At 42.3% G+C, this 13713-nt stretch overlaps 1 protein-coding gene across 2 annotated transcripts; it reads right to left on the minus strand.

Annotated features, from left to right (window-relative positions):
• Positions 1 to 1256: 1256 nt before the first annotated feature.
• LOC136521309 (RNA polymerase II C-terminal domain phosphatase-like 4) lies at positions 1257 to 13375 on the minus strand. 2 transcript variants are annotated; one of them, XM_066515024.1, is made up of 9 exons: positions 13120 to 13375; positions 9197 to 9270; positions 4541 to 4668; positions 4189 to 4369; positions 3105 to 3394; positions 2518 to 2706; positions 2341 to 2379; positions 1594 to 2143; positions 1257 to 1515 (listed from the first exon to the last, which is right to left on the minus strand). In XM_066515024.1, exons 1-8 carry the CDS (start codon positions 13326 to 13328, stop codon positions 1613 to 1615), a joined length of 1641 nt encoding a protein of 546 aa, XP_066371121.1. In that variant the 5' UTR covers positions 13329 to 13375; the 3' UTR covers positions 1257 to 1515; positions 1594 to 1612. The 2 variants fall into 2 exon arrangements, with proteins under 2 accessions (XP_066371121.1, XP_066371120.1); XM_066515023.1 differs by having other exon boundaries at positions 1260 to 2143.
• Between the last annotated feature and the right edge of the window lie 338 nt (positions 13376 to 13713).

Raw genomic sequence — 13713 nt, forward strand, 5'->3', positions numbered from 1 at the left:
GAGGTACCCAGCTTGGATACATTGGTGCGCGAATTGCCGTTTTCATGAGACGGTACGACTTGGCTATGATCTAGCACCGTAGTAAGAACTTAAAGATGAAAGATGGTGAAATGGTTCTGATTGCTCAACCCTTGTTTGAAAATAGAACAGGTGCTGACCTAGAATGGTTAGCTAATGAAATAATCATGACTGCTAATAAAACTTACAGTAAAGATAAACTATTAGTAATGCTTTTCGCAAACAAAAGAAAACAACAAACCCATATTACCTTTCATATCCTTGAGAGTCGGGAAACTTTTTCCACTAATCGGGTAAGTCTTACGAGTACATTGTGTACTTAGGGTTTATTTTACCCCTGTTGCAGGTGCAGCTTGAGGAGTAGCTCTTGTGTGGAGGATTCTTCAGGTGGACACAGACGGATCCTTGTATCATTTTCGTTAGATATTTATTTTTATTCCACTGTTTAATTATCGTACTCTAAACTCTGGTATTGTAATAAATAATTTTTGAGAACTCTTGTTGTATGAAATGGAATAAGTATTGTAAGCTCGTACTTATTATTAAATTCTGGATGTAAAACGTGGATTGTTTCGAGTTCTCCCTTGGGGTGTGCTCGACAGAACTGCACGATGTAGCTCACTTTCGAGGTGCTTAGGCCCCGTTCGTTCCGCTAAAAAAATAAGGCAAAACACTGTTCCGGCTGATTTGTTGTGAGAGAAAAATATTGTTCCGGCTGGAAAAAAAAATAAGCTGAAAAAGACGGATTATAAGAGAAGCGAACAGGGCCTTATTGTCTAATGGAAAACACAGTTTTGCCACAATTTCCATGGCTAATGATGTATTCATTACTCTAATTTAAATGTTTTTAACATAATTCCTAATACATTATTATCTGATCTCACTCGTGACAACCTATTCTTATTGCAAAAAAAAAAATGTGTCAATGGTGTGAGCACCTGGGATATGGAACTTGAGGTAATTGAACTTGTATGCAGCTAACCAAACAAGTGCATGTGTATCTCTGGATGCAGGTTGTTTCTAACCAAACAAAGTCCCTACTCAGCCAGGTTTTAGGCATGCTGTCAACCAAACGAGAAGCACCTGCATGCACTTAGCCTGTCCCTACTCAGCTTGGCTGCTGGATACGAGCCGAGCTCGCATAGGAAACGAACCAATCACGCCCTATAGACACTTAGCCTGTCCCTGCTCAGCCTAGCTGCTGGATACGAGCCAGGCTCGCATAGGAAACGAACCAATCACGCCCTAAAGAATCCGTAGCTCCACTAGCGATCACAAATGTTTACTGCAGTTCGATCAGGGGGCAGTACCTACAGAATACAAGCTAAAGTCCATCTGCGCACATAGTCACATAGATTCACCTAGAATTGTGCCATAATCACATCAATTTGCTTAAACTCCTATAGTTTCATCGTTGTGTAAGTTATACGGCCGGAGGCCCAATCAGCTTCAGGTCAGCAGCAAAATTTGCAATCGACCAGATCTAAAGTGCTGGGCCTGCACGAACGGATAATAACGAAAGCTGAATTTCCATCCCCTTACCAAACCTGCACGCCTACACTATGTATCACATACCTTTGGAGCCCAATATAGATTACGAGTCGGTAGGGCCTGTAGCAGATGTGGCCACAGCGTTTTCTTTGGCATCATCTTTCTCCTGACCGGCTACGTTTCTTTCAGCGTTCCTCGTTTCCTTCTGGCCAGCCACGGCATTTTCTTCGTTGTCCTTCATCGTTTCCTTCTGGCCAGCTGCAGAATTCTCTTTATCCTTGCTGGTTTCCTTCTTGCCAGCCACAGCATTATCTTTCTCTCTGCTCTTTTCCTTCGGGGCAGTGACAGGAAAATCTTCCTCCGGCTGCCTATGCCACCGGAAATTTGCTGCTTCAATCCAGCGTGGGTGGACCAAGAACTTCTTGTTGTCAACACCCCAGCGGGCCTTCTCTGTTCCCAGATCCAAAGTTACAACATGGGTGACACTGGAATCCACATCTGTAGAGCAAACGGCACCCAGATACTCGGCCATCTTCCAGAACATCTGCTCCTGTGGGCGAGTATTGTTTGGGAACACCCGACTGAAGACTATTTTGCAACCTTGTAGTATTTCCTTCCGCACCACCTTGATCACCTGTAAGGGGGCATACAAACACAAGAAACGGCCAATTATAAATGAGATGTGTAAGCCACGCCACATAGAAGATATATTAAGCAAGCTATAGTTCAGTTATTTTAAAATTGATAAAAGACAATTCACCTAATCTTAAGAAAAACATAAATAGTTCTTGAAGCATAAAAGGCAGCATGAAGGGTATATGCAAAGCCTACCTGTCTTACATCCCGTGAAGAAAGATCAGTTTCAACAGCCTGCATGAGAAAGTACAAGGACAAATGGTTAGAAATGAAAAACTTTTGTCCTTACAAGATTCCGGTCTACTGTGAGGAATAGAACATAGAAAGAAAGAGTGATAAAATGTGATAAAACTTTGAACTGAAGAAACCAACCATGTCAAAGAAACTCGCATGAATGCGCTTCAAGACATCTAAAACAGTAGCCAAAGCACCATCACTGTCCCTTTCATCTTGCATTGACTCTGACAACGACCTAAAACCAAAACCAAATTGGCGGCAGCTTGAAGCAAAGAAATGATATCTCTCCATCAGAATCAGGTTCTCTTTATGCTTCTGCCATACCTGAAACAAAATTCCATTTTTCAGGCTGGCCAGACATGAATGGCAAATGACAATAAAAAAACAGAAATTTCAATCACTCTAAGCACGAATAACATGATCCTACCAGCTTCTACATATTGAGGATAATCATTACGCTTTGATAATTGAGGATAGATGTCTCTATTTTTAAATCTGTATGTTGGAAGCAAACACGAAACAAAGAGCAGTTACTAACCAGGAACACTTACAAGTAATCAGAGTATTCTACAATGAGACATTAAGATCGAGCTTGGCCAATGAATTCATGTCAAATAATGTGACTTTTGGTTGCATAAAATAAAATTGTTCTGAATCAGCTTGCCCTATTGGATAGAAAATGCACATACTTCTGAAAATAGTCATTTGACAATAACACTTACATACTCAGTGTCATCAAGAATCACTGCAACACTTTCAGCTCCAAGAATCACATCAAGACCTTTCTGGTGTCGCTGAGTGCAATCTGAGTTCGAAATCACTTTCGAAGGAAAATAGATGTTACTAGGATCAAGAAGCTTCGCAATTTCAATTGCATAAGCTTTGTCACCCATGGTGTATATATACATCTCAAACATATTGCTTGCTTCTTTCAGAAATTCTCGTACAAATGGTCTCAACTTTGTGAGCATCTGCATTGAATCCAGTGAAAAGATGCTTCTGTTTGGATCATCTGCATTTAGAAAATGAGGGGTTCACTAGCTATGTTATATACATTCATGGATAAGCAACAACAGTTTCAGCAAGGGTCAAAGGACATGATGAAACATAGACAACTGCAAGAAAATAATCATTTGCAATTATAGAAAAGTTGTTAATCATTATTACTCTGCTTAATAGGATAGAAGTTAGCAAGTACTTGTAAAGTTCATTTATGGGTAATACCAACTGATGCTAACTGCACTGAGCCATAAAAATGTTTGTCTGAGAACAAAAGATAGAGGGACTAGGGGGCCCTAAAGTTCTTAATAATTTTAATCTGTAACTAAAACCACATTATGCAGGAATAGGCTAAAGCATATAGACATGCTATGAGTAGTGGCATTGAACTTCTATTTTCTATCGTGAAATGCTAGCTGCTTATACAAACATATTGGCTCTGCCCTTCGCTCAGTAAACTGTATGCATTTGAATCCACATTCAAACATACATGCCATCTTTTTATTTCCATTGTCTAGCAAAAGTGGCAACATTGGCCAGTACCCACTACTCTATTTTCAAACAGAATTTTGTAAACAAATAGAAATTTTATGATGTAGTAGATGTATAAGAGAAAATGTTACTCATGCCATCTTTCAAATAAAATCATGTAAAAATCGAAAGTTGACAAAATATATCATGACAACATAATGGCATCTATATAGTTGCAATCAGAGGTGGTACCTTATGCTCATGGTAATAAAATATAACTTCAACAAAAGATGACTACAAGTTCACAAAACTTATTATACAATTATATAGTATTACCTTTTGAAGCAGCAGTCTGAATACCCAAATCTTTTTCAGCAGAAGAAATATCTTGGAGTTTGGTCGAGTTGATCAGCGTGTGATCCAAGTCCAAAATGAGTACTAATTTTCTTTCGCGCAACAGATTCTTCAAATCAGCACCACGTAGTCTGTCAATTTCTGAGGTACCTAGCCTCAAGCCCTGCATTTTAATAATCCTCCTAAATTTGTAAAACTGCTCAGAGACAAGGCAATGTGCAAGTGCAACTGCAACTGGAAATGAAAATAAAATGGCAGTACAGCGCCCACAAATTTGCAATTATGTGTGCCCACAAATACAGGTGCCATAAGGGAACTCCACATTCTGAAGTACCTTGTGGATGTAACCAAAAGCAACTCCTGAAACATTTTCCTCGTCTTGTGGCTTGCCACATCTAAAGCAAAGTCCACCAAAATATCCAGGATGTGGACATGCCTCAACCTGAACATTTTTAGATGCACCTGAAAAAATGTATTCTCAATAATTTAACATGCCATCTATCACACATGAACACTTAGACACTCAATGCTCAATATATGATGAACTAAGCCCAAGCCAATTGCAACAGAAGAAAGAAATGAAGTTACACAACATTTTAGGGATATTCTAAAAAGGAAATATAATAGCCACCGGCAGCTGGATAATCTGTTGTGATTAAATTCAGAAATATAAATGACAGAAAGTGGTTTATATTCTACAACTCTGAAAGGGCAACCATCTGTACAATTAGTGCAACCTACGAACAAGGATAGCGAGTCAACCGTGCAACACAATGCAGAAAAATATAATTTAGAACACCACATTTGAATCAACAACAACAACAAAGCCTTTAAGTCCCAAACAAGTTGGGGTAGGCTAGAGTTGAAACCCAACAGAAGCAATCAAGGTTCAGGCACGTGAATAGCTGTCTTCCAAGCACTCCTATCTAAGGCTAAGTCTTTGGGTATATTCCATCCTTTCAAGTCTCCTTTTATTGCCTCTACCCAAGTCAACTTCGGTCTTCCTCTGCCTCTCTTCACGTTACTATCCTGACTTAGGATTCCACTACGCACCGGTGCATCTGGAGGTCTCCGTTGCACATGTCCAAACCATCTCAACCGGTGTTGGACAAGCTTTTCTTCAATTGGCGCTACCCCTAATCTCTCACGTATATCATCGTTCCGAACTCGATCCCTTCTTGTATGACCGCAAATCCAACGCAACATACGCATTTCCGCGACACTTAGCTGTTGAATATGTCGTCTTTTCGTAGGCCAACATTCTGCACCATACAACATAGCAGGTCTAATCGCCGTCCTATAAAACTTGCCTTTTAGCTTCTGTGGTACCCTTTTATCACATAGGACACCAGACGCTTGTCGCCACTTCATCCACCCTGCTTTGATTCTATGGCTAACATCTTCATCAATATCCCCGTCCCTCTGTAGCATTGATCCTAAATATCGAAAGGTATCCTTCCTAGGCACTACTTGACCTTCCAAACTAACATCTTCCTCCTCCCGAGTAGTAGTGCCGAAGTCACATCTCATATACTCAGTTTTACTTCTACTAAGTCTAAAACCTTTGGACTCCAAAGTCTCCCGCCATAACTCCAGTTTCTGATTCACTCCTGTCCGGCTTTCATCAACTAGCACTACATCGTCCGCGAAAAGCATACACCAAGGGATGTCCCCTTGTATGTCCCTTGTGACCTCATCCATCACTAAAGCAAACAAATAAGGGCTCAAAGCTGACCCTTGATGTAGTCCTATCCTAATCAGAAAGTCATCCGTGTCTCCATCACTTGTTCGAACTCTAGTCACAACATTGCTGTATATGTCCTTAATGAGCCCGACGTACTTCGTTGGGACTTTATGTTTGCCCAACGCCCACCACATAACATTCCTTGGTATTTTATCATAAGCCTTCTCCAAGTCAATAAAAACCATGTGTAGGTCCTTCTTCTTCTCCCTATACCGATCCATAACTTGTCTTATTAAGAAAATGGCTTCCATGGTTGACCTTCCGGGCATGAAACCAAATTGGTTCATAGAGATCCGCGTTATTGCTCTCAAGCGATGCTCGATAACTCTCTCCCATAGCTTCATAGTATGGCTCATCAACTTAATTCCTCGGTAATTTGTACAACTTTGAATATCCCCTTTATTCTTGTAGATCGGTACCAATATACTTCTCCTCCACTCATCAGGCATCTTGTTCAACAACAACAACAACAACAACAACAAAGCCTTTAAGTCCCAAACAAGTTGGGGTAGGCTAGAGTTGAAACCCAACAGAAGCAATCAAGGTTCAGGCACGTGAATAGCTGTCTTCCAAGCACTCCTATCTAAGGCTAAGTCTTTGGGTATATTCCATCCTTTCAAGTCTCCTTTTATTGCCTCTACCCAAGTCAACTTCGGTCTTCCTCGGCCTCTCTTCACGTTACTATCCTGACTTAGGATTCCACTACGCACCGGTGCATCTGGAGGTCTCCGTTGCACATGTCCAAACCATCTCAACCGGTGTTGGACAAGTTTTTCTTCAATTGGTGCTACCCCTAATCTCTCACGTATATCATCGTTCCGAACTCGATCCCTTCTTGTATGACCGCAAATCCAACGCAACATACGCATTTCCGCGACACTTAGCTGTTGAATATGTCGTCTTTTCGTAGGCCAACATTCTGCACCATACAACATAGCAGGTCTAATCGTCGTCCTATAAAACTTGCCTTTTAGCTTCTGTGGTACCCTTTTGTCACATAGGACACCAGACGCTTGCCGCCACTTCATCCACCCTGCTTTGATTCTATGGCTAACATCTTCATCAATATCCCCGTCCCTCTGTAGCATTGATCCTAAATATCGAAAGGTATCCTTCCTAGGCACTACTTGACCTTCCAAACTAACATCTTCCTCCTCCCGAGTAGTAGTGCCGAAGTCACATCTCATATATTCAGTTTTAGTTCTACTAAGTCTAAAACCTTTGGACTCCAAGGTCTCCCGCCATAACTCCAGTTTCTGATTCACTCCTGTCCGGCTTTCATCAACTAGCACTACATCGTCCGCGAAAAGCATACACCAAGGGATGTCCCCTTGTATGTCCCTTGTGACCTCATCCATCACTAAAGCAAACAAATAAGGGCTCAAAGCTGACCCTTGATGTAGTCCTATCTTAATCGGGAAGTCATCCGTGTCTCCATCGCTTGTTCGAACTCTAGTCACAACATTGCTGTACATGTCCTTAATGAGCCCGACGTACTTCGTTGGGACTTTATGTTTGTCCAAAGCCCACCACATAACATTCCTTGGTACATGTCCTTAATCAGGCATCTTGTTCGATCGAAAAATATGGTTGAACAGCTTGGTTAACCATACTACAGCTATGTCCCCGAGGCATCTCCACACCTCGATTGGAATACCATCCGGTCCCATCGCCTTACCTCCTTTCATCCTTTTCAACGCCTCTCTGACCTCAGATTCTTGGATTCTCCGCACAAAGCGCCTATTGGTGTCATCAAAAGAGTCATCCAACTGAAAGGTTGTGTCCATATTCTCACCATTGAACAATTTGTCAAAATACTCTTGCCATCGATGTCGGATCTCATCCTCCTTTACCAAGAGATGCTCCCTTTCATCCTTAATGCACTTAACTTGGTTGAAGTCTCGTGTCTTTCTCTCACGAACCCTAGCCATCCTATAAATGTCCTTCTCTCCTTTCTTCGTACTCAAATGTTGGTAAAGATCCTCGTACGCTCTACCCTTTGCCACACTTACAGCTCGCTTTGCAGTCTTCTTTGCCACCTTATACTTCTCTATGTTGTCCACACTCCTGTCATGGTACAAGCGTCTATAGCATTCTTTCTTCTCCTTAATAGCCCTTTGGACTTCCTCGTTCCACCACCAAGTATCTTTAGCCTCACGTCCCCTTCCTTTGGTTACTCCACACCTCTGAGGCTACCTTCCGAATGTTGGTTGCCATCTTGTCCCACATATTGTTTATGTCGTCTTCTTCCTTCCAAGAGCCCCCTTTGATAACCCTTTCCCTAAATACCTCTGACGTCTCCCCTTTCAGTTTCCACCACTTTGTTCTTTCAATCTTAGCTTGTTTATCCCTACGGGCACGCATCTGAAAACGAAAATCTGCCACCAAAAGCTTATGTTGAGAAACAACACACTCCCCTGGTATCACCTTGCAATCCAAGCATGCTCGTTTGTCCTTTCTTCTTGCGAGGACAAAGTCAATCTGACTACAGTGTTGTCCACTACTGAAGGTCACTAGATGAGATTCTCTCTTTCTAAAGAAAGTGTTGGCTATCATCAGGTCAAAAGCTACCGCGAAGTCTAGAGCTTCCTCCCCCTCCTGATTCCTACTACCATACCCAAAACCTCCATGAACTGCCTCGAAACCTGCGCTTGTAGTACCTACATGCCCATTAAGATCTCCTCCTATAAAAAGCTTCTCACTACTAGGTATAGCTCTAACCAGGCCATCTAAGTCTTCTCAGAACTGTCTCTTAGCACTCTCGTCGAGGCCTACTTGGGGGGCATACGCACTAATTACGTTCAAGACCATATCACCAACGACAAGCTTGACTAAGATAATCCTATCTCCTTGCCTTCTCACTCCCACCACACCATTCTTGAGGCTCTTATCAATCAAAACTCCTACTCCATTTCTATTCGCGACTGTCCCTGTATACCAAAGCTTGAAACCTGTATTGTCCACCTCCTTCGCCTTCTGACCCTTCCATTTAGTCTCTTGAACGCATAATATATTTACACGCCTCCTAGTCGCGGTATCAACTAATTCTCTTAACTTACCTGTAAGTGACCCTACATTCCAACTAACTAAACGGATCCTAGTTGGTTCGACTAGCTTCCTTACCCTTCGCACCCGTCGACTCTGATGCGAACACCACATTTGAATTTTGAATTAAATGCATAATCATGTCCCCTTAGGTTGCAAAATGACACTAACATATTTGCAAAGTGAGACTAAGAAGCATACCAGTGGGAATTTTGTCATGCCTAACTGATGTTCCTTGATCTTGGCACTGTTCCTCCACTCTACGCCTTTTGGTACTGCATTTTGCATGCAGTTGACAGCAGTCAGATTCATAGTACAAAATCTATGAAACAAGTAACGATTGGTTCTTCCTTAACACAACTTCATCCCATGAACTTTGTCCCTTCGTTTTTTTCCGAATACTAGAGTGCTCTCCCCATTCCTCAATGATAACTGAAAACTCTTACTACCCAGCATGGAAAGGCACCGCACTTGATACAACATCTGATGCAGCATTTTTACACATGTGCACTTTTCAATACAATCAATACCTCCATGATAGCATAACCATAACTGCTGACTTGCAATTCTATCGATATCCCATTTGTTTTTAGCATCAGAAGTTTGAATTTCATTTCATGTGAATCAATGATCTAACAGCTTTTCTGGAAAGATATTGAACACCAGAAGATCAAGCGCAAAACTGCAAGGGGCGGCCACTGAGCCTGCCTAGTCACTAGGCAACACCAGTAATCCACCTGACTTTTAGAAAACTGACTAGGATGCAATGATTCTCCCTCCCTCCGTGGATTAGAAGGGATGGACTAGGATTTTAATTATATTGAACTAAACCTCAATCCATAAGCAGGTGTCTTACTACTCTAGTACAAGACAAATTTACAACTACTAGGCCCCAAAATCAAAGGCAAGGGAAGGGTCTATTTAGTAACACAAGTTTACATCAAAAGCCAAATGAATAAATCAAGCAGGGTACACATTTCTTAAAGGAAAAGATAGAACAGACAGTAGCTAGGAGTGCTCGAAGGTTTGTTTGCTTTTGGATTCTAATTGACTAGGATTCACATTTCTCACTAGGATTGTCATTTAAATAGGCCTTGCAGCAACAGAATGCAAGAATTATATCATTTACCACAACAGAGAGGATAAGCTACGAGCTAAGGCACATGATTGCATGTCTTGTGATAGGATCTGTGATCCTACCGCGACTGCGAAGAGCGTACGGGTAAGAATGCAAGAATTATATCATTTACCACAACAGAGAGGATAAGCTACGAGCTAAGGCACATGATTGCATGTCTTGTTGATAGGATCCTTGATCCTACTGAGAGAGAGAGCAACAGAGAGGATAAGCTACGAGCTAAGGCACATGATTGCATGTCTTGTTGAGAGAGAGAGAGAGAGAGCAGGGAGGCAGGAGGGTCACGTAGATGGCCCTTGAGGCCAGGCAAATACTATTGCCTTGCTTAATTAATTCCCAGAGTCAAGGGGTATTTATCCCCTCAAACTTACAAGCAAATCAATCACAAATCCTATAATTATAGAAATAGCAAAAAAAACTATAGACAGCTGATCCATAGGCGCCTGGTTCCCTTGCCGCCGGTGTGGCCTAGCCACTGGGCCTGGGCCAGCGCTGATAAGAGATGCCCATCATAACATCTTGTCCTAATTTTAGCCTGTATCCATAAGCAAAAGATGAAAACATGACAGACATGAGTGCAAGAGTTCTATCATCTATTCATTTACCACAACAGAGAGGACAAGCTGCACATGCTCGCATGTCTTGTCCTAATTTCAGCCTGTATCCATAAGCTGAAGATGAGAACATGATAGACATGAAACTTGTATAACACAAGAGAATGGATGCCTTCACGGTACTCTATAAATGGGGATTGAAGATTAGAGCAGTGCTATAAAATGTATTGGTTCTACGAATTTCAGATTTGGCATTTCACATAATAGAAAAATCGATTCACCAGTCAATATGGTTAAGTGCGCTCAGTACAGGAGCAGTAGGAACTTCAGTAAATTCCCGGGGGTGGTTAAATCCTTTTAGAAACACAACTGCTGCAGTGAGGATCCTCCTCAACGCATATTGCGCATCCTCTCCGTGCAGGAGAAGGCAAATGCATGAATTGCTGATCCATTTCTTTCTACATAAATCACATATCCAAGAAACCTTGTCTTGATCTACTCACAGTTTTCTCTATTTGGTCCAAGTTGCTAGCTGTGACTTGAGGGTCGATTTGGAGGGGAAACATAAAAAAGGAGGGAGCAAGATCAGTTGCAGGGCTTGAGCAAAAGAATTGTGCTTCAAATCCTGATAAATAAATACATTCCATTTTATGGTTTGTATTATAAGTCGCAGCGCTCTCCAGCTGCCGTGGCGTGCTGTTGCCAAGCCCATGCTAATGAACCACTCTGTCACTTGCGTCACTGGTACATGACGCCAATCATAACAGATTCCATAGTTGTTTAAATTGCTATTAGTTGGTTGATTTGATTAAATGATTTGTGGACTTGTCGTGAATATATTTTCACTAAATGATCAGTAGTGGTATATCTTTAGGCCATATTCTCATGTAGTGGTATGAAATATTATACATGAAACGATACTTCCCATACCATATATAGTACTCCCTCCATCCAAAAGTCTAAATCATCTTGGTAAAATTAAATTTTCCTTAAGTCTAAATCGTCTACGCTTCTCTCTGGTATTTTGCTTGGTTTCCGGCGCTCACAACTCCTCGTATTCCCGGCTGAATTAATGCATGGCTGTCGTTCCGTTTAGTCCGTTAGCCATTTATTTCTTCTATCTATCAGGTCCGTTTTCTATCTACTAGGAGCCTCCGCATGCACCTCCACATGCAACGACGTTAGCATCTGTTTACACGGGAAAACGAACAGACGTTCTAAGGATTAACGAGAGCATGGTGATTAAATGAAAATAGACACGCTTGATGTTCTCCTTGGTCACCGTGCCCGAGGCTTATACGATTTAGACTTTTGGATGGAGGGAGTAGCTCAGATTGAGTACAAATTTTTGAACTTCTGATAAACTATTATTTACAGGAAAGGTTAGCTTAATAGTTACTCTCTACTGTCAGTATGTACAACAAACAAAGCTAGCAAAATCATTGCTTCACCAGAAAGTTTTTGAACTTTCAAGCATGCCTGGAAGTTTGAAATTGGTCAGAATTCTGGACCTCTGAAGAAAAATTAACAGGTATTGTTTTCTGAGTTTGCATTTTATTTGAAATAAACTACCGTACCAAAAGTGGTACTTAGTGGTTGTAGGAGGTTGTGGTCTTTAGAATGTAGTGGCCTCCTGTACAAGGAGTCATTAATTTGATGCCCTGATTAACATCCCAAGTAAAGTATATCATAGCATCAGCATCCCACATCATAAAAGGCCTTTGCTGCCCTGATGAATTCAAGGCACACTGACAGACTGACAGTTGGTATTTGCTCCACAAGATGTTGAAAGATATTATTTCGGCCTAGACATAATACCATGAATATTTGTATTGGCCCTGCTCACTGCAGCGCTCTTTTAAGCTACAGCTGTTGCTGCAAAGAAATAACTACCATATCTTGTAGTTAATACATCAAACAACTACAGCCACAGCTAAAAAGTAGTAGAAGTGATCAAGCTGGATGTAAGGCGGCAAGTGATCCTACTATTTTTTTTTTTTTCTGTGAATGGCTATAATGTGGTGGGTACTCATATGAACGATGTATTGTATAAAAGTATAGGTATATAGGCGCCATGAGAAATGCTTGTAAAAACATACATTGTTTTTAATTTGCATGTTATTTGGGAAGGTCTACTATCTCGCGCAAATTTTGTATGGCCGTTGCAACACACGGGCCATCACCTAGTGAGGCATGTAAAAAAGCAAGCAAAACCCTGAAGCATATGTTTTACCCGATGATGAAGCACGAAACCTAATAAGCTCGAATCGGGGCAAATATGCTTATCCCTAATTCTACAGCGAGGCCGATGATCCAACTCTAAATGCGCGTGGGATTCAAGGTTATAATAATCGCGTGGCCGAAGCCGCCAAACCCATCGAGTCGTCTAGCGTTGAATTAAGAGGAGGGAGGACCAGGCAGGCGGCGCGTACCCGTTTTGTTCTATGGCTTCAGCCTCTGGCTCCTCCGGATCCTCATCCTCATCCTCGTCGTCGATGCCGGGGAAAGCGGAGGAGGGGTCACCAGGGAAGGCGGAGTCAGCGCCGGAGGCGAACTCGAGCTCGGAGTCGAGGAGGGCCGCGAAGTCGTCGCTCCCGCTCGACGACGACGGGGACGGCGACGGCGCCTCGGCGAGGCTCATGGGCGCAGCCGCGCGGCGCCGAGGGCAGAAGGGTGTGGTGGGGTGGGGGCGTGGGGCTAGAGACTGGGCTTTTCTTATTCTGGTGCAGAGAGTAACAGGAAGCAATGAAGTTGACGCGGATGACCGAGAGGGCTGAAAGAGGAGAAAAAAAAAGCGGCCCAAAACATGCAGGTTGTAGATGCCGAGTACGGCGTGGGTGCATTGCTATTTGGGCCAGAAAATAGTTAGTCCGGCCATGCAACTCCTAACTCGCGAGGCAGCCCTGCAGATTGTGAGGCCCGCCAGAAAAAAAAAACAAAAAATGGTCAGGCTGGCCCCCTGCAGATTGTGCGGCCCGCCAGAATTAAAAACAAAAACAGGCGTGGTCGGCAGGATTCGAACCTGC

This window comes from Miscanthus floridulus, chromosome 18 (assembly GCF_019320115.1).
Source record: "Miscanthus floridulus cultivar M001 chromosome 18, ASM1932011v1, whole genome shotgun sequence".
In the NCBI taxonomy this organism is placed as follows: Eukaryota; Viridiplantae; Streptophyta; class Magnoliopsida; order Poales; family Poaceae; genus Miscanthus; species Miscanthus floridulus.

What these genes read in the sequence shown, in the direction of transcription:
- LOC136521309 (XM_066515024.1), bottom strand. Translation starts at nt 13,328, where the DNA reads ATGAGCCTCGCCGAGGCGCCGTCGCCGTCCCCGTCGTCGTCGAGCGGG. An exon ending in GAAGCCATAGAACAAAACGG is followed by an intron (nt 9,271 to 13,119) that starts GTACGCGCCGCC and finishes TGCAAAATGCAG; the next exon opens with TACCAAAAGGCGTAGAGTGG. An exon ending in GCATGACAAAATTCCCACTG is followed by an intron (nt 4,669 to 9,196) that starts GTATGCTTCTTA and finishes ACATTTTTTCAG; the next exon opens with GTGCATCTAAAAATGTTCAG.